The sequence below is a fragment of the Oryctolagus cuniculus genome, chromosome 4, assembly GCF_051225735.1.
Source record: "Oryctolagus cuniculus isolate XC-2025 breed Fujian yellow rabbit chromosome 4, ASM5122573v1, whole genome shotgun sequence".
NCBI classification, from domain to species: Eukaryota; Metazoa; Chordata; class Mammalia; order Lagomorpha; family Leporidae; genus Oryctolagus; species Oryctolagus cuniculus.
In genome coordinates, this window is record NC_142870.1 from 9,621,691 (window position 1) to 9,642,728 (window position 21,038).

General features: G+C 42.5%; 1 protein-coding gene across 26 annotated transcripts in view; it reads left to right on the plus strand.

Moving 5' to 3' along the window:
* LOC149126897 (uncharacterized) overlaps nucleotides 1-21,038 on the plus strand; it is a 267,581-nt gene that overhangs the window by 124,485 nt on the left and 122,058 nt on the right. For 16 of the 26 annotated variants that reach the window (XR_016232260.1, XR_016232263.1, XR_016232264.1 and 13 more), the window contains one exon: nucleotides 1,007-1,065. The exons of the other annotated variants lie outside the window; for them this stretch is intronic. Coding sequence is in view for 2 of the 16 variants with exons in the window: in XM_089330571.1 (XP_089186697.1) it covers nucleotides 1,007-1,065 (59 nt within the window). In the remaining 14 variants the exon portion in view is untranslated. The remainder of the gene's footprint in view (nucleotides 1-1,006; nucleotides 1,066-21,038) is intronic. 26 annotated transcript variants of the gene reach the window in all.

Consider the following 21,038-nt stretch of genomic DNA (forward strand, 5'->3'; position numbering starts at 1 on the left):
GCCACTTTCAATGGGCATTGACATGGTTTCCAGTTCTTGGCCCCAAAGCAAGGCTGCAGTGATCACCATGGTACATGGTACACTCATAGATTTCCAGCCATGGATGGTGGCTTTAACAGGTATTTCCAAATTATCTGATGGTGCCATTTGGAGATATTTCTCCAAATCCATAATGGATGCATCTCAATCAAAGTGATTATTCAAATGATCTTTTAAATATAAAATATAAATGTATTTGAAATTTTGCTCTGTTTTGGGTCCTAAAAGTTACAACTTTGTGAAAGATGAAGTTTGGATTACCAGTTCAGTTTTCAGATCTTTCAAATTTCTTATTTTTCAAAGTTTTTTGAGTAAAAACATCAATGAACACAAACAGTGAAATAAAGTTTCTATGGATTAGATTTTTCCACAATCAGTATAGCCTGTGATAGGTGTTTCAGGCCCAGAAATGAACATAAGATAGGGGAAGTGGATTTAAATTATGTTAAGTCATGGAATAATAAAAATATGATGATTTCCCTTAGCATGGATGAGTACTTAAAACCCTGCAAATAATACTATTTCTCAAATCAGCAGTTTGAAAAGAATGTCTCTAGCAGATGGTTAGTGAAAATAATTCTCTGAAGCTTTGGATCTTTCTAATTTATTTTATTTTTTAAAGGTTTATTTATTTTGAAAGATGGCCAGATGGCCACAACAACCGTGGCTGGGCCAGGCCAAAGTCAGGAGCCAGGAGCTTTATCCGGGTCTCCTATGTGAGTGTAGGGGCTCAAACACTTGTGCCATCTTCAGCTACTTTCCTAGGCCATTATCAGGTAGCTAGATTGGAAATGGAGCATCTGGGACACGAACTGGAGCCCGTATGGGATGCCAACATCCCTGGAGGTGGCTTTACCTGCTAGACCACAACACTGCCTCTTTAATTTATTGTTTTTGTCCTCTCTTGTCTCAGGATAGCTTTCAAGCAATGTGATTTCATTTGTTAATACCATTTTCTCCTTTACAGAATTCTTGGTTTGAAAGAAAAAATCTTCGCTTCTGCATTCAAGATCATACTGCACAATGGTAGGAAAAGAGGTGTTTTTTTTTTTTCTTTTTTCTGAGTACGTGAGTGTGTGTCGGCAAATCTGACGCTGGTTCCGAGCAGTGTTTTGCTGTCAGCAGACCTGTTGTAAGGAGAAGCTGCTAGAATCTTCTCTGAATTCTTAAAGTATCAGGGAGCTATTTTAAAATTGAGCAAAGTGTTGATCTTTTCATGAGGTTTGCTTTGTTTATTTTTTAAATAGACAATTAATGCACACATGTTGCAGGTGTTGAGTTTTGTGATGCGCTTCCTTCCCAGTTCTAATGCAATAAGGCTGAGGCTCAGACCTGCTGGAATCAAGAGTTAGCTCCAAGACTCTGCTGTGTGTTTGGTCTTTGTTGGTATTACAGGAAGGTGGTGGAATTTTGAGATGAACTTGAACTTCTCTCATTCTTCCTTTCTTACAGATGGTTTATCCTATTTTTATGTCCCTTCAATTTTTTGGTGATTTGCTCACTTGCACTGGAATAAGTGCATTTGGTGTATTTTGGCTTGATACTTTGCGTGGAGTTTATAAGTAGTTCCCATGTAATATCCCAAGTTACGTCTCAACATTATAAAATATTGAGGGATGGAGAATTAAAAAAATCCACCAACAATTTAGCATAGCAGCTGCTACGGTTTGTTACCAGTATCATATGCATTTTTTTCCATATGACACAGAGAATTTGAAATTCTGACTTTTAATTACTTACTTTTTAATAGGCAATACTTGCACATGGGCTAGCGTGTTAGGAACACCGAAAGTGGTTAAATGAAATGTGCATCTCTTCCTTTGCCCCATGAAAAATTATTCCATCTCCAGGACACATTTGATATTTCTGATTTTCTGATTTACTATATCTTCTAGATCTTTTTAATGTTTTAATCTGCTGCTATGCTAAATGATGCTATAATGGACATCTTTGCACATATGTCGTTTCTCATAAGCTTGAGTATTTGAACTGAAGGAAAAGGCTCCTGGTGCACAAATCTGATGTTACTGTTTGCTATGCAAGGCACAACGGGGCTTGTGTGACGCCGTTCTATCAAAGCCAAGCAAAAGCTGGTCTCATGAAGGGCGGTGGGGGCACTGAGTTCAGAAACTGAAGCATTGTGACAACAAGTGTGTGTGGGGATTGGATTGATTGTTAGCTGCAACTGCTTGGCAATTGGAGTGCGCCTGTTTCGTGCAGCCTTATGGGAGTGTGGAGTTGTTACTGAGTGGCTGACTTGCAGAGGTGCATCACAGAAACGTATTTTCATTCATTGATTTCCAGGACTTTAAAACAAGTTGTGGTACTGGTAGCCTGTTTATGTCTCGGGCTTCTGGCCAAACAACCATTATTTTTCTTTCCCTTTTCTTGAATTTGAAGAACAGGGAAGTCAAATTCTCAAGTGCCTGAGACGTGGGAGCAGTGCAGGGTCAAACAGTACATTTTGAGTGTTGATTCACTTCCCTAGAGGTTTACCAATTTACACTCCCTCCAGCAAGGAATGGAGAGCACCGGCTTCCCACAGCATTGGCATCTTCGAGTGTTGGATCTGCGTTAACACAACAGGTGAAAGATGGTATCTTTCTGAAACCTGAAATTGCCTGTTTCTTAGAATGAGTGAAGTTAAGAAACTTTGTAAATGATTAACGTGCTGTTTGCTCTAAGTTCTGTAAGTTTTTGCTATCATCATCCCATTCTCAGTTGGGTTTCGAAAACGTTAATTTTTAAGTGTGGTGCATGTGAAGGAGCCTTTTACATTGAGAGCTGTAAATACTCTCCCTTATATGTTCTCTGTCTTTGGATTTGGCATGTTGTGTTTTTTTGTGGATTGAGGGCATTGAAAAAGTGTGCTCTGATGCTGTTGGATTGGGCCAATATTCTATGGTCTTGACTTTATATTATAGTGGCAAAGACCTTGTTATTTAGAGATTATATTATTCTATATTTTCCTTTAGTACTTTTATGATGTCATTTTAATTCATTCTTCTGGAATGAAGAGGGAGGAATACTCATACAACATTTTCGGGAAACTGCTTAGTTATTTCAACATTATTTCTGGGGTGATACACTATTTTCCCACTACTTGGAATCATCATCTCTGCTCAGAACTAAATTTTCATAAGTATGTTGATTTATTGTGGGCTTTCAAAATCCTCTGATCCATTGATTGAAATGTTGGATATTTCATTTTTTCTTGATACCACATGGATTTTTCTGTTTAACTGTTTACATTTTAACTTATTTTTGTGTTTAGTTTCCTTGCTCATTACTGTGATTTTTTTCCTTAAGTGAACATTCTTTTATTTACTCAGCCACTATCTTTGTTACTCTTTATTTAATATTAGAGAGATTTGGGTCACATATCAGCAACTTGTTTTCCAAAACTTGACTTCTGTTGACTCCTTACTTTAGCATTTGTGAGAACTCTTCCCTCAGGCTGCCCTTCTACAGTCACCATTTTTATCTGTTCAGAAAGGTTTGCAAACACTCAGAATCCCACCTTCTATATCACAAGCAAATACAATCATGCAAAGAATAGTTAGACCTTCAACTGAACTAAGGTTGACAAAAATCCTTCCAGAACCATGTATTCGTCATGAAATTGAAAAGAAAATCTGTTGGATGCTTTAAATTTTCTGTTGAACTGTGTCACATAAAATTAGAGGAATATCATAGAGTTTCAATTGCAAGCTGAAAATAGACCATAGATGACCTCATTTGCTTAAGTACTTGCACTAAAGTCACTTACTTTTGTGGCTGGCTGAGCCTCGCACTGGCAATGCCTGAGTGTAGGTGTGCAGAAGAGTTTGTGGGTGCGCGTTTTCTTAAGAGGAGATCCCTATCAAGTACGGGCTTTTCAGGGCTGTTCCAATTTTCATTCATCCTGCAAGAGATTTTATTGATTTATATTGAAAGAGAGGAATGTTATTAGCTATTCCTTTATATGGTCACCGAAATGAAGTTCCAGCTCAGGAAAAAATTACTTTTTTCCTGGACCTCAGTTGATTTCACTGCTTGAGGCTGCATACATTTGGAGCAAGACACTTTAGAGATTCATCCTCTGTCTGTACATGTCCCAGAGGAAACTTTCCTCTATAGGGACTAGGTAGTTTCTCAAATGCGTTTTAAAACACAATGGCGGCCGGCGCCGTGGCTCAATAGGCTAATCCTCCACCTTGCGGCGCCGGCACACCGGGTTCTAGTCCCGGTCGGGGCGCCGGATTCTGTCCCGGTTGCCCCTCTTCCAGGCCAGCTCTCTGCTATGGCCAGGGAGTGCAGTGGAGGATGGCCCAGGTGCTTGGGCCCTGCACCCCATGGGAGACCAGGAAAAGCACCTGGATCCTGGCTCCTGCCATCGGATCAGCGCGGTGCGCCGGCTGCAGCGGCAGCCATTGGAGGGTGAACCAACGGCAAAGGAAGACCTTTCTCTCTGTCTCTCTCTCTCTCACTGTCCACTCTGCCTATCCAAAAAAATAAAAAATAAAAAATAAATTTAAAAAAAAATTAAAAAAAAAACACAATGGCAAGCACTTTTATTTGAGACTATTCGTTACATGAAGCAAAATTATGAGTATTTGTTAAGTCCCAAAGTCCTCGCCGTCTGTAACTCATCAATCTTCTCTCACCCGGATGGACATCCTATTGGCAACAGATAGTAGAAGTTACTCAGCCCAGATTGTATGACCAGACACTGGTGAGAAAAAGCAATGATGGCTCAGTAAGATAAATGTCATCATTCTAATGAGAAGTCTCATGCTGTGTGAGGTCATTGTTATGAATCATAGGGTAGACCCATAGACTCCAGCAAGTACAATTGCATATGACTGTTCAAATTACTTCCCACCATAGAATTAAAAAAAGAAGTGAATCAAGAATAAAGAATGACTGGTTAGATAGGAGTCTCCCACTTTGTTTCTGTCTCATGCCAAAACGTGGAGAAAATCCAATACCTTTCTTACTCCTATCACTGTGCCACATTCTTCCTAGGAAAGGATTGGTTGATGGAGGAGTGATACAGAGGGGTGTGGAGATACCCAAAATACTTGCAGGCTATCCATGGGAGTTTTATGGTCATTATACCCAGGGTTTTTCTGATACCAAAATGTCATTCACAGGGTAGGCAATCATATCTCAAATTAGAGACTTTTCTTGAATTTTATAAGATATGGTGTTGGCAAAACTCATCTCAGGGAGATAAACTGTAGTAACGATTGAAAAGGGAAAGCTCTGTTGTTTTCTGGAGGAGAGGGGAGGGCACAAAGCAAACCCTAACAGAGCTACCTTAAGGCCATTTTGCTTCATCGTAGAGAGGACCAGTCTGGCTGAGATCTTTTAGGACTCAACTTGTGAGGCTGGGGTAAGAAGTCAGGTTGAACCTAACCATTGCCATCTGGAACTAGGCTAGCAAAGTCTAGGGGGGAGCTTGTCCTCTTAGGAATTTTCTGGGACAAACATTAGTTTCCCCCTACAGCATCATAAATAACAGATGTGACTCAGAATCTAGGTTGAAGTCATCTTTGTGGTCATGTACAGTGACCTTTCTAAGAATACATGATTCTGAGCTTTGTCTCCAGAATCTAGTTGTGTAGCTCTGGGGTGGGCGTTTGTCATCCCTAGTTTAGCATGTACTCCAGGGAAGGCTAAAATTCTGTCCCATACCCTTCTTTGGAATCAAATTTAACCACATATAGAGAATGTGACAACTCAAGCCAATTCGTGATGGCAAGTGATTCATTTTCAGGTGATGGTTCGAATTTTACCAAGTTCATGTGTGACTGCAGATTTATACATAGGTTCATCTCTGCATGTCTGTACAAACATACAAGCACATGCTGTTGTGAAGGAGTGGATTTGATATAATATTTTTTAGGAAAATAAAGTTGTTAAGATTTTGAAATTCCTAGTTTTCACAGAGAAATCGGAAGGGGCGACTGAATGGTCCACCCTAAGGTCGAAAAAGGCAGAAGAACAGAATGAAGGCCAAACGATGATTTCATTATACAAATGAAATGCAGTGAAATTCCATCCATCCCCAAGGACCAACTCCATTTAGAGTTCAGAAGAGTAGCCTGGCGTGATCTCACACTTATAGGCTCTATACCCGGCACTCCAGAGCAATTACAGAAGGGTTGTGACTAAGGGTGAGAGGATTAGCACATCCAGTTTTGAGCTTTAACTTACCCTTCCGTTGAGTACACAGGAAATAAAACAGAGAACTGATCAGATGGTCCATCCCCTGTTGACCAGTGAACAAGAGGTACCCAATAGATAAGCATGACCTGCCCCAAAAGCCCAACAAGAGCGTCGGCAATGAGTTACAGTTCCGTGTTGAAGGCAGCTGTTAAGTACATTAGGTGACATCACAGACTCTGTATGATAAAGAAGATCCTGGAAAGGACTGGCTCAGAAAGGGTCTGGAAGCAATAATGAATGATTCCTTCCACGTTCATTGTGCATTGCCAATTACAGCGACTTTCCAGGTTAGAACAGACTTCTTTATTTCCAAGTGAGGAAACTGAATGACACTGAGATGAGATGACACCCGGCTGATTACTGCCGGAGCCCCTCAGTCGGACAGCGTGAGCTCAGCAGCAGAGAACCGACCCTCTGTGAGCACAGTGTCTGGAGCATTCAGCAAGAGCATTTCCCCAGCCCGTAAAAGAGAGGGCAGCCTGCTGCGGTCAGGCAGGGGGAGGGAGACACCTTACCCCTGGAGGCACCTTACTCCTTCCACAGTCTCCTGCCAGCTATGAGGAATGCAGCCTCCCAAATTCACTGAAAATCGTGATCATTAGAATTCAGTCACAGCCATCGAGTAGTGAGTGAGACACCTGTCAAAGTAAACGTGGTTCTCAGACTGGGAACTCCCCATCCCGTGGATTTGCTTTAGAGACTGGTGGTATTACAGATGTAATAGCCAACCGCTGGTTGTCAGATGCACAGCCCATCGCTAATTACTCGTGGAAGCAGATTTTGAACAAGAATGTTACATTTTAATTGCCTCTTAGTGAGATGCTTTGTGTTTTCATCCCACACCTCAGTCCCATTGGCACTTACCCCGGTGCTGGCCTGAATTGTAATAGATTCGTAATAGACACACTTATGTATTAATAATAATAAATTATGTTTGCAAGTGCTTTCCCCTGCATGTTTCCTCTCCATAACAACTCCAGGGGAAAGCCAGGGCAAATGTGGCGATCTATTCTTTATTGATGAGGAAACCAAGGCACGGGAAAGTCAGGAGATTTTCCAATGGGTCCTGGGTAAACGGAGACTCAAGTTTAAGAGGACAGCGTCGTAATCTGTGTGCAGGAAACCAGGTTGTACTGGGATAAGTACAACTGGGATAAGGTGAAATTCATGGTGCTGAGGCAGAAGAGAGTGGGCACTTGTGTGGATTCTGTTCCGGTGGTGGCGAGTTCTTGCTCAGTCTAGACATTGTTTCCTTGTTTTTAAAAACGCAGAAGGAGTCCCTATTCACAACATTTGGGGAGGATCTGCTCAGATAATGCGTTAAAGAATTCCTGATTAAAGAATTTGTACTTCATCCGTTTCTTTGGAGTCCTCTGAGAGACTTCAGTGGATCTCTGAGACCTGCAACTTTATGCAAGGTTTGGTGCTTATTTGCACGTGTGCTGAACATTTCTTAAGATGTTCAGAGAGTAACGTAAATGTAAAAGGTAAGATTCAGGGGCCAGTGCTGTGGCAAAGCAGGGTAAGCTGCCGCCTGTAATGCTAGCATTCCACATGGGCAGTGGTTCCACTCTCGGCTGCTCCACTTCTGATCCAGCTCTCTGCTGTGGCCTAGGACAGCAGCAGAGGACGGCCCAGTGCTTGGGCCCCTGCACCTGTATGGGAGACCCAGAAGAAGCTCCTGGCTCTGGGCTTTGGCCTGACCCAGCTCTAGCCATTGCAAACACTTGGGAGGTGAACCAGTGAATGGGAGATTTCTCTCTGTCTCTCCCTCTTTCTCTGTAACTCTGCAATTCAAATAAAATAAATAAACCTTTAAAACAAAGTAATATTGCAAAACATTATGCACGATATTGGTGCTATGCACAGATGTCTTTTCTGAAATTATAGCACATTCATTATCGAAAGTGTAGGAATAAAACAAGTGGAAAATTTACAGTCATGTGAAAACATATGACTTACAGGTAATACATCTATTTCAGACAATAAAATAGGTATCTCTAGTGTTTAGGCATTATGGATAGTTGGCTGACAGTGGGCAATGGTGGCATTTAACATCTTAAGGAATATTTATGTCTATTCCTAATTTACTACAAGACTGAGAAAATCAGTATTTCTGACTACAAATCAAACATATCTCAGCCTCATGTTTCTGAAATGCAATGAATTATTTTGGAATTTCCATGGTAAATTATTCTTGCTTTCTTAGAATTAAGTATTTTTGATCACTGTGTGGTAATTTTAGAATTCATTTCCAAGTTAAATGGCCAATTTTTTTTTACCACTTTTTCATCTATAATCATGTGAGGGATTGGCCTATAATTTTATTTTTCTGAGCGTTTTCATTTTTTTTCATATGCCAATGTAAGGGTTGGCATTAAAAATTAAAAATCTATCTTGTTAGAAAATTTTAATCAACTGTAAATTTTTTCATTCCTAGCTATTTCTTTAGGTTTTATATATATTTTATGTTTCTTTGATCTTCTGATTAACCTGAATAGGATTTTATAAAATTTTTCCTTATATCTTTGGTCACATCAATTTTTATTCCTAATTTATATGTATTTAAATTATTCCTCTTTTCTATTTGGTTGGTCCTGCTAAATATTTGAAGAGTAATTTTGTTGTTCATACAGAGGACCAACTGTTAGATTTGTTTCTTCTCTAATCTATTTTCTAAGTTTTTAAATGCTACTATTTCTCTCCTCCTTTTGCTTCATTTTTGTTTTTAATTTTCTAAATGGAACACAGTTTAGTCATTTTCATTCTGATGTCATAATAAAAGGCTTACAGTTATATATTTTCTTTATCATTTTGTCAGCTTTTGAGATATTCTTACAGATTACAGTTTCACTCTCATTGTTTCCTAAATAATTCTTAGTGGTATATTGATTTTCAGTTAACCACTTTTCAGGGAAGCATTTGTGAGAATTTTGACCTATATTTTCTCCATTTTCTGAGTTTGTGAACATCTACAACAACTATATAATCACTGCTTGCTGATGCCATTATAGACTGGAAAGGGAATGCATTCTCTCCTTCTCTGCATGACATGACATTTGCACCTGGAACTTCCTTCTCTCTCCCCGTGTGTGTGTGTGTGTGTGTGTGCCGTACTTGTAAAAGATGGGGGAAGGTGTATTAAATAAAGTCTTCCACTACCCCTGTGTATCTCTTAACTATGCTTTTGCTGATTAGTGGCTACCAAGTTAGTACACCCCACTGTGGAAAACAGTGTGGAGATTCCCTTAAAAACTAGAAACAGAACTGCCATATGCCCCAACAATCACATTTTGGGATATATATCCAACAGTAATGGAATCATTGCATCAAAGCTAAACGTTTGTTGCAGCCTATTCACAATAGTCAAGATATGGAATAAATTAAGAAGTCCATCAACAGATAAATAGATAAAGAAAATGCGGGATATATACACAATGGAATAGTATTCAGCCTTTGAAAAGAAGAAAATCCTGTCATTGGTAATGAGGTAGATTAACCTATTAAGTAAAATAAGCTAGGCACCAAAAGACAAATACCCCATGCTTTTCCTTATATATGGAAGCAAAAAAAAAAAAAGAAGTCAATCTGAACATACAATCATGATCACTAGAGACTGGAATAGTGTGTGTGGGGTGGGGGGTGGTTAGAGAGAGGGATATTGGATGATGAGTTTGGCATAGCTCAGTGAGGTGGCTGTGGCTCACAATAACCCGTTACGTGTTTTCCAAGGGAAGACAGGAGCATGGAGACTCCAATCACAAAGCAATGAGTAGCATTAATCATCCTGATTTGATCAGGACATATTAAATACATTATTGAAAAGTCACCCTCATGGCCGGCATTGTGGCATAGCAGGTAAAGGATGCGACGCCGGCATCCCACGTGGGAGCCAGTTTGTGTCCCAGCTGTTCCACCTCTGATCTAGCTTCCTGCTAATGGCCTGGGAAAAGCACTGGAGGATGGCCCAAGTGTTCGGCCCCTGCCACCCCTGTGAGAGAGCCAGATTGAAGCTGCTGGCTTCAGCCTGGTTCAGTCTGGTCGTTGCAGCCATTTGGGGAGTGAAGCAGTGGATGGAAGATCTCTCTCTCCCTCCCTCTCTCTCTCCCTCTCTCCCTCCCCCCTTCCCCCCTCTCTTTTTTCTCTCTCTCTCTGTAACTCTTTCACATAAAATAAGTAAAGCTTTAAAAGAAAAGAAAAATGTCACACTACCCCACAAAGATGTACACTTACTGTTGAGAGACAGTGTGAGAGAGAGATCTTTCTTCGGTTCACCTTCCAAATGCCTACAACAGCTAGTCCAGATCTCCCATGTGTGTGGTAGTGTCCCAAGCACTTGAGCCATCACCTGCTGCCTCCCCAGGAGTCCGTTAGTAGGAAGCTGGGATCCGAAGCAGAGCTGGGACTTGAACCCAGGCACTCCAGTGGGGGATGTAGGCAGTCCATGTGGCATCTTAAGTGCTGTGCAAATGCCTGCCCCATGGGGTTCTTCTTTTAATGAGCTTGATCATATTATGTTGCAGTGTTTCTCTCGCAGTAAGGTCAAGTATTTCCTAAGCAAATTTGCTGAGGGCTGATTTTTTGCTTTCTGAAAGTGTATCTGAGGGAGCTGTTATGTACGTGACAACTTTTTGGGCCACAAGATGTTGGATAGCCCTTCCCTGCAGAATTCTTATTTATTTTATTATTTTATTTTACTTTATTTTATTTTATTTTATTTTATTTTTTGGACAGGCAGACTGGACAGTGAGAGACAGAGACAGAGAGAAAGGTCTTCCTTTTGCCGTTGGTTCACTCTCCAATGGCCGCCGTGGCCGGCGCACTGCAGCCGGTGCACCGCGCTGATCTGATGGCAGGAGCCAGGTGCTTCTCCTGGTCTCCCATGGGGTGCAGGGCCCAAGCACTTGGGCCATCCTCCACTGCACTCCCTGGCCACAGCAGAGAGCTGGCCTAGCCCTTCCCTGCAGAAGCGATGGGTGGCATCTCACTGTGCACTCATCCTCGCTGATACAGGGATCTCTGGAGCACTTTGACATACAGGTCATTTTTCTTTTTACTATTCTGAATGCCAATTAAGTTATTTTTCTAACTTGGAAATTTGTAAGAAAAAAATGTATTTATCTTTTCCATTGATTTTACTTAGAATTTATCTGTAGTTTGGATTATCCAGCTCAGGTTCTCTTGTGGGTCTGTCCAGCCTGTGGAATTTCGGGGTTGGGGTGGAGTTACGACTTTTCACAGCAGTAATTACCAGTGTGTCACAATGCTGGGATGTGCTGGGGGGAGATCACTTTGCTGGGAGCCAGGATGCCAGTTTCCAGTTTGGGTTTTGTCATTCAATGCCCCACAAGTCACTGGGCCTCAGAGATCCATCTGTAACCTGGGGGTGTTGGAAGAGTTTTTCTCAGGAGCCCCAGAATCGATGCAGCCTTTCTACATAGAGAGGTCAACCCATTTGTTGTGTTAGCATTAGCATTTATTAGTAAGTGGGTTGTCGCTGTTTTGAGTATGAAACATTCAACGCTCTATGACAGAAATGCAGTGAAACCAAAATGCTTTGCGTCTTGGAGAAGGCAGAATAACAGCCTGCAAAGGTGCCATTCCCCAATTCCAGAAGCTGTGAACCTATCACCTTGGAAGGGATAGGGGAACAGGGGAAGGAGGGCTGCAGGTGGAATGCAAGTTGCTCAAGTAGGGAGATCATCCCAGATTATCCTTCTGCCTACAGCGTAAACTTGCATCCTCAACAGAGGAAAAGGGAGTGGGGAAGTTTAAAGTCATGTGAGATGCACCTGCTGCACCCGTACTGGCTTTGAAGGTGGAAGAAGAAACCACGTGCTGCCATGTAAGCACCTTTGGGAAGACGGAAAAGACAGCAGAGGTTCCCCCAAGAGCTTCTAGGAAGGAATATAACCTGGTTGATGTCTCTGTTTTAGCCTAGAGAGTCCCGGTTCAGACTTCTGATCTTAAGAATTATCAGATAATACATATATGTTGTGTTAAGCCAGTAGGTGTGTGGTAATTTGTTATGGTTGCAACAGGGAACTAATAGGCTTATAGAATTACTTTTTCATGGACACAGCTCCGTGTCATGGGAACTCATCTCATCGTACTTCAGCTTGAGTAGCTCTTCATTTGGTAATGCATCTGGATCCTTTGAAATCTTCTTCATAATCACAGATAAGCGGAAGTAACACGCTTGAGTTCTGTGATTCTCTGTAGCAAGCTTTGCACCCTCAGAGAGCGGTCATGGGAGCCCCAGTTGAGATACGGCTGTTGATGAGACATGTGGGTGACAGCTGGGACTTGTGATCAGCATCTGGAGCGGGGACAGTCTTGTAGGACTGATCCCTCAGGCTCTGGAGTCCAACACTGCCTCCTGGATGTGTAGCTGGTGTCCCCTGGAGAATTGTGGGGTGCGTGGGAAAATGCACACACAGCTGGTGTTCTAGGAAGTGTGTGAAAATGTCAACAAGAAATGGTGTCTTTTCCTCTTGATGGTGCAAGAGCAGAGAGGGACCATCTGCTGACCCAGAGTGAAAACCCTGCAAGTTGGTATTTTAGACATTGATAATGATTGATGGGAGAAATTAAATCTCAGAAATATAAATTGATGCTGTTTTAAGCAACATCTTCACTAGTACACTATTGGTATGAAAACTGGACTGGGCTTTTCCCCTTTATTTTTAAGACAATATTTCAAACCTTTGGAGACATGGGAAGGGCTCTCATTTGTCCAAATGCCAATAGGAATAGATATGGCACCATATGACTGTTATCAATTAAATTATTGTTTAACAAATTAAGCATCAATTCAGTGACTTGTGGGACTAAAGAGAGAAGCTTCAGGGCCGGCACCGCGGCTCACTAGGCTAATCCTCCACCGTGCAGCACCGGCACACCAGGTTCTAGTCCCGGTCAGGGCGCCGGATTCTGTCCCGGTTGCCCCTCTTCCAGGCCAGCTCTGCTGTGGCCCGGGAGTGCAGTGGAGGATGGCCCAAGTGCTTGGGCCCTGCACCCCATGGGAGACCAGGAGAAGCACGTGGCTCCTGCTTCGGATCAGCGCGGTGCACCGGCTGCAGCGCACCGGCCGCGGCAGCCAGTGGAGGGTGAACCAACGGCAAAGGAAGACCTTTCTCTTTGTCTCTCTCTCTCCCTATCCACTCTGCCTTAAAAAAGAGAGAGAGAGAGAGAGAGAGGCTTCTGGGTGCTGGGCATAAGTTAGAGTTGAAGAACCGGAGGCTGGCTCCACCAGTATCCAGCTGCATGAACCCTTTTAAATGAGAACCACTAAGTAAATAAATGATCCCTTACACCTCATTAGTTGTAAAAATATAAATTAATTTGTGATGTGATGGGAGAAAAGCAGTGGCTAATACCTATCTAGATGGCAAAGCATTGACAGTCATTAAGAATAATTATAATTATAATTAACATTTGCAAAGCACTTACTCTGGCACGATTATTACCGTAATACAGTGGTTCTAATAATAGTGTCTCCATTATACAGATTAGGAGACCGAGGTTTCAGTGCTTAAGTCTTTACCCAGTCAGTTCAAACCAGGATTCTTGGGGCCCCAAGGTCAAAATGCTTGCTCTGCCTTTCCACCCTCACCTTGAGTGCACCCATTAGGAATATGAACACTTTTGGGTGGGGAGCAGGACTAACTGCCAAGATAGAAACCAATGCATAGACGTTAGAGTGTTTGAGGGCAAACCAGGGAAGCCAGGAGGACCTCCTGAAAAGGGATGGTTGGGAGTGGGCCGAGGCTGGCGGGCGGAGGCCCGAGGGGCTGCAGCAAGGCTCCATGCCATCAGCCAGCACCAGGCTGTGGAGACCTCCCCCTTGTTGCACACCTGCTCCGAAGGTTTCTGTGCAATTTAATAAGATTCAGAATTTCCCCCAATTGTCCACTATGGCCATACGAAGTGCAGAGAATTGTGGGGATACAATCAGTAGAGACTTAGAATGTTTTTATGTCTGCAGCAGGAGACAGAATAATCACAGGTGTTCACCCTCTTACAGCGTCCATTAAAAGTAGCAGGGGTGAACGCAGGGGGATCAAGAGGACCTCTGGTTTTCAGGGCTCTTAGGTTCTCCATTGCAAAAAAACTCAAGTGAAGCATGAGTGTCTATCTCCTTTATTCAGAAGAGGAATTCACTTGGAAAGCAAGAAAAGGAAAATATTCTTACTTTTATTCATACAATTTCCTTCTTGAGTGTTACTTTTTTCTTTGAAGATGTTCTTTAGTTTAAATTTTAAAAATGTTCAAAGTATTTTTACATTTAATAAAATTTTCTGTTTCTTACAACTGAGGCGTTCTCTCTCTCTCTCAGCAAGCCATGGTTTAATATGCATTTTGGAGAACAGTACTGCAGTGAGGTAATGAGGACCTGTATTGAGAGAATGGAGATTGTTCTCCAGCCCAGGTTTGCCACTTGCTATCCATGAACTTGAGCAATTGACTAAATCTTCAGAATACCGTCACTGCATGTGCAAGATCATTTTTTTTTAAGTTTTCATTTATGCCACCTGTATTCATTAGACAGTCTTTAATGGGCACATGAACTTACTAAATTGGCAAAGTTTTTACATACATATTGCAATTTTAAATTGGTAAGGTCAAGTACAATCAGTTCTGGCTTCCAGTAGGCCTCACATTGAACTTGGTGAAGTCAAGGACACTCTGATCTTTCGCCACTGTACTCAGCTTTCCAAGGGTTGGCATGGAATGACAGAGTGCTCATTCCCAGGGATGAAATCTCCCAGGGCTTCTGGGGCCCGTGGCCATTGGATTTGAAGAATTATACGATGTTGATATGTTCTTGAGATTTCTGTCAACTATACTAGAATGATATTTAAATCATGAAGACCATAATTTAAGGGTAGTTGGAGAAAAAAGTACTTGTTTCTTGCATATTTAATAAACATAGAACAAAATGAGAGAAGGAATCCTTTGTTAATTGTGACATTAGTGGGACAGCATCAACAGTCTGATTGTGTCAGGTGTCATGTAATGATGGCATTCTTTATCTCAGACTCAATTTTCTGTGTTGCTTGCACATGCCTTAGGATAATAAACTGTTTCATCACTTACATGAAAGGCAAAGTATTTCTTCAATATAATAGAGCCTAGGTTAGTTAGGATTCATGCCCAGTTGCTGGTGAATTTTCAAATGAAGGGCAGTGATCCTGTGGCAACCTAGGCCCTCAACACAGAAGAGACTTCTGTTTAGAGTGGGCTGGGACCTCAACGCTTCCCACCATGGTGCTGGCCACATGTTTGTCCTATGTCCTTGGAACAGCTCATTCATCAAGTAGTCAAATAAGGGAGGAAATTTTACTTCATTTTTGGCAAGTATCTCCCTCAACCCGGAGGTATTTAAGGTATTGTCAAAGAGAACTTGGTGTGACTTTTCTACCTTGACCTGCAGTGTGTATCACACTCAATAAGGGCCCACAGTTAAGAGATGAACATGTGGATATTAAAACAAATGATTGTTGCTGTTAAGGATTGAATTATGTGTCCTCAGTTGTTGAAGCTCAACCCCAGTAGCACCTACAAAGGTGACCTTATTTGGAAACAGGGCAATTGCAGGTGTTCAAGTTAAGGCGGGTTGGGGCCTAATCCATTGTGACTTTGTGTCCTTATGAAAAAAGGGAATCTGGACATGGAAGCACACATGCACGATGGAAGATGCTGTGTGGATACAGCAAGAACGCCAGGTAGCAGCCCAGGAATATCTGAGGTAGCTGAAGCCAGGAGAGAGGCATGAGATGGCTTCTCTGTCACACACAGTCCCAGGAGGAATCAGCCCTTCTGCCATCTTGGTCTGGACTTTCCAGGCTCTGCAAACCTGAGACAGTACATTGTTGTGGCTCAAGTCACCTTGTTTCTGGTACTTTCTCTGACAGCTCTTGCAAACTAATATAGCAGTTCAATTCTCAGTTCAGCCATTTGGGTTGAAAATGGTAACAACAGAAATTATCAGTAAGTTTTCCAGGCAAGGCATTGAGTCAATCACTTTTCTTAGTAGGCACTCTCGGGGGAAAAGCACTAGACTGCCTTCTACAGCTACTCTTAAACCAAAACACTAAGAACTCCATTGGTAAGGCCTTGGAGAGGTCAGCAGCCACACAGTCGGTTGCCTTGGCCGAATGCAAGTAGGGCTGGGTTAAGCAGGATTGGATTCTTTCTTCCCATCTCTGCCATTGGGCTCCCCCACACGCCATCTTATGGACCTGAATATGTCCTCCATCACCCCACACAGCCCGTCATGCCATCTCCGCCTTACCGCCTTTAATTCCCCCATATTACTTACCATGCATTGAAACCAAAATAGAATTTCCCCCCATGGTCTACTAACAACAATATGCACTTCAATTTGGCTGAAACAGGTTTCTGTTTCAAAATCTTTTTGCAAAAAGTGCATACTCTCTTGTAAGCCGATGGCTTCCAAAGCAACTGTGCTCCTGGATGGGAGAGTTTCCAAGGAGACTGCAGGGGAATCACTGGTTTTCTTTCTTTGGCGGTTTGCTGAAGTCCTGGCTGTCATCCATGGAGCCAATTACAGCCTTGAAATTGACGGGAAGGGGAAAGGAGGAACAAAGAAAGAAGAGAGGAGAGAAGAAGAGAGGGGTAGGGAAAGAGGGGGGAGAGTTGTTGAGAGCGAGGAAAGGAGAAAGGGAAAAAGAAAAAGAGCGAGCCAGTGTGAGATTCCAGGGCCGGCACAGGGTTTCTGTGTGTCTCTGTGATAGCTATCTCAGACCACGCTAAACCCATTCTCTGTATAGTGAGACTAAGATTATATACCGCGGTGGGTATTTCAGCTTTAAAAGTGCGATGAGACGTGATAGCGATACCGCATTAAACACATCTCCTATCGATTCTTTCTAACCTTGCAAAACGAGCCGCGTGCGTTAAGTACCTTTCACTTGAGCCCGGCTGATGGGACCACAGATGTTAACTGCAGGCTGGATTTCCTCCGAGGTCAGCAGACAGGGCGAGTGGGCGGGGACCCAGGAAACCTCTTCTGGCCAAGGGACTGTTTACTCTTGCCGCCCTCGAATACAGCTTGAGGACAAATGTCTGGACAAGTCTGAATCACGGAGGAGTTAAATTAAGCCTGACTGACTGTCTCACTACCCACCGGATAGCCAGCCGCAAATGTGCGTGACTCCATTGAACCAAGAAATGGACCCCAGAACTACCTACAAGCATCACTTGGTAAAACATTATGAAAAAAAAAAGTGCAAGGCGGTAGAAATGCTAACTACTATTTCTACCAAAGTGTGCAGTTAACTAAAAATAAATTGATAAAATTCCATGAATGCAATGACCCAAAAATCAGATAACATCACACGTCATAAGGCAAATATGGGTGAATCTTTGTCACTTTAGCTTCCGGTGGGAAACTTGTTTTCTTAAACCTAAAAACAGATGAAGAAACCACACAAGGAGCATGTAATTGTCTACATAAAATGTTTTTTAAAATGCCATGTCAGAAGCACTGTGTATGCGTATAAAAGGCAAATAACTTGCTAACAGTGTTTTTTTTTTTTTTTTTTTAAAAGGATTTGTCACAAAACAATGTAATTCAAGCTTTGTATGGCTGGAGTGACTTTCTTTCTAAAGTCTGATTTCTATAGGTTTTGGTTTTGTTTCACATAATACACATAAATAACGAGGACTGCTCTGTAGGGGCAGGAAGGTGGCACAGCCAGTTGCCGCTCTACTTGGGATGCCTGCATCCTTTTGAGAGCCTGGGTTTCAGTCCCAGCTCCTTGCTCCCGATTCCAGCTTCCTGCTGTTGTGCACCCTGGAAGGCAGCCAGTGATGGCTCTGGTTCTTGGGTCCCTGCCTCCCACTTAGGAGACCTGGTTGGAGTTCCTGGCTCGCAGCTTCAACCTGGCCCATCCCTGGCTATTGTGGGCATTTAGGGAGTGAACCAGTAGATAAGCACTCTCTATTTGTCTGTCTCTCTGTGTCTTTGTCTCTCCCTACCTTTCACATAAATAAAAACAAATAAATGTTTTAAAAGTAATGCTGTTGCTTCTTCCACCATCTCAGCGTCTGCTTTAACTAAGCTCTTGTCCTTGCGCCTCTTGCTGTCCCCCTGTGGAGCTGACAATGGACTGGGGCAGGCAGCCGTCAGCACTTGCATTTCTGTGGTTGGCACGGGTTCTGTCCTCAGATCCCCTGGTCAGGGGAGCTCTGCCCACACTTGGAGAGGAGGCTCCACCTGCAGAAGCAGGAAGTGCATAACTGCTGATGTCAGTCCCTAGAAGGGAGTCCCCAGATGCCATCTGCCAGGCCTCAGGCTGGTGCTCTGGGGCCTCTCTCTATTTTTTTTTTTTCATTTGGAAAATGAGGTGATCCTATCTGGGATAAGAATTAGACGTTGGTCTTAGCTATTGTGAATTGAGCTGCAATAAACATTAATGTGCAGACAGCTTTTTTGTTTGCCAATTTAATTTCCTTTGGGTAAATTCCAAGGAGTGGGATGGCTGGGTTGAATGGTAGGGTTATATTCAGGTTTCTGAGGAATCTCCAGACTGACTTCCATAGTGGCTTAATCAGTTTGCATTCCCACCAACAGTGGGTTAGTGTCCCTTTTTCCCCACATCCTCTCCAGCATCTGTTGTTGGTAGATTTCTGAATGTGAGCAATTCTAACCAGGATGAGGTGAAACCTCATTGTGGTTTTGATTTGCATTTCCCTGATTGCTAGTGATCTTGAACATTTTTTCATGTGTCTGTTGGCCCTTTGGATTTCCTCTTTTGAAAAATGTCTATTGAGGTCCTTGGCCCATCTCTTAAGTGGGTGAACCAACCCAAATGCCCATCAACAGTAGACTGGATAAAGAAATTATGGGACATGTACTCTATAGAATACTATACAGCAGTCAAAAACAATGAAACCCACTCATTTGCAACAAGATGGAGGAATCTGGAAAACATCATGCTGAGTGAATTAAGCCAGTCCCAAAGGGACAAATATCATATGTTCTCCCTGATCGGTGACAACTAACTGAGCACCAAAAAGGAAACCTGTTAAAGTGAAATGAACACTATGAGAAACGGTGACTTTATCAGCCCTTGCCATGACTGTTGATGAACAACTTAATATGTTATCCCTCTTAGTATTTTTTTTGTTTGTTCTACTTAATACTTTTGGTTGAATACTGTAATCAATACACAGTTATTCTCAAGTGTTGAAACTTAACTGAAAAGTGATCGCTGTTAAATATAAGAGTGAGAATAAGAGAGGGAAGAGATGTGCAATTCGGGACATGCTCAAGCTGACTTGCCCCAAACGGTAGAGTTAGAAACATATCAGGGGATTCCAGCTCAATCCCATCAAGGTGGCATGTACCAATGCCATTGCACTAGTCCCAGTGATCAATTTCTGTTCACAATTGCTCAGAACGATAGGACTAAGAGCCAAAGGGATCACATAAATAAGACTAGTGTCTGCAAATACTAACTGATAGAATCAAAAAGGGAGAGAACGATCCAACATGGGAAGCAGGATACACAGCAGACTCATAGAATGGCAGATGCCCTAAACAGCACTCTGGCCTCAGAATCACCCCTAAAGGCATGCGGATCCAGCTGAAAAGCCCATGAGAGTATTTCAGGCATGGAAAGCCAAGACACTCTGGGGAAAAAAAATAAAAAATTGACCTAAAAGATAGATCTCCGTGAGTGAGATCCCAGTGGAAAGAACAGGTCATCAAAGAAGGAGGTACCTTTCTCTGAAGGGAGGAGAAAACTTCCACTTTGACTATGACCTTGTCTAAAAAAAAATCTAAGTTGGCGAACTCAAAAGGCTTCCATAGCCTTGGCAGCTCATGACAAGAGCCTAGGGTGATTACTGATGCCATAAACAAGAGTGTCAATTTGTTAAGTCAACAACAGGAGTCACTGTGCACTTACTCCTCATGTAGGATCTCTGTCCTTAATGTGCTGTACATTGTGATTTAATGCTATAACTGGTACTCAAGCAGTATTTTTCACTTTGTGTTTCTATGTGGGTGCAAATTGTCGAAATCTTTACTTAATATATGCTAAACTGATCTTCTGTATATAAAGAGAATTGAAAATGAATCTTAATGTGAATGGAAGGGGGGAGGGAGCGGGAAAGGGGAGGGTTGCGGGTGGGAGGGAAGTTATGGGGGGCCATTGTAATCCATAAGCTGTACTTTGGAAATTTATATTCATTAAATAAAAGTTAAAAAAAAAAGAATTAGACGTTGGAAGGTGTAGCACATAATATGCTTTCACTAAAGGGAGGGTTTTTTTTTTTCTGTTATTATTTTTGTTGATGATATAATGATTTTTTAAATTTTCTCATCTGCTACTTGAGTGATGCCTTATGGGCAAAGAACAATCTGAAAGTAGAGCAGGTGCCAGAGTCCACCTTGAGGAGTGGGGAGGAGCTGGTTCCCATTTGGTGGAGTTTCAAGAGTGATGGCAAGAAGTCCAAGTACCTCCTCCCACCCACGCGGCCTTCCTTTGGGGTCTGGAGTCCCTCCCACCATCATCTGGGTTGAGGGACCTTGGGTGTGTGTCTGTGTGTGCGTGTGGGGGGGGTCCACACTGCCTGACTGTACGATGTGAGACAGTGGGGGTGGGTGGAATGTTTCTGTTGGACACATTGCTCACCCACACCTGGCTTCTTCACTACCTAAATGAATGAAGGTCCGCGGTATCGCCTTCATCCCTCTTACTCTACAACATGCTAGTGTAAGGTCTTGTGTAGAAAGGTATCTGCTGTATTTG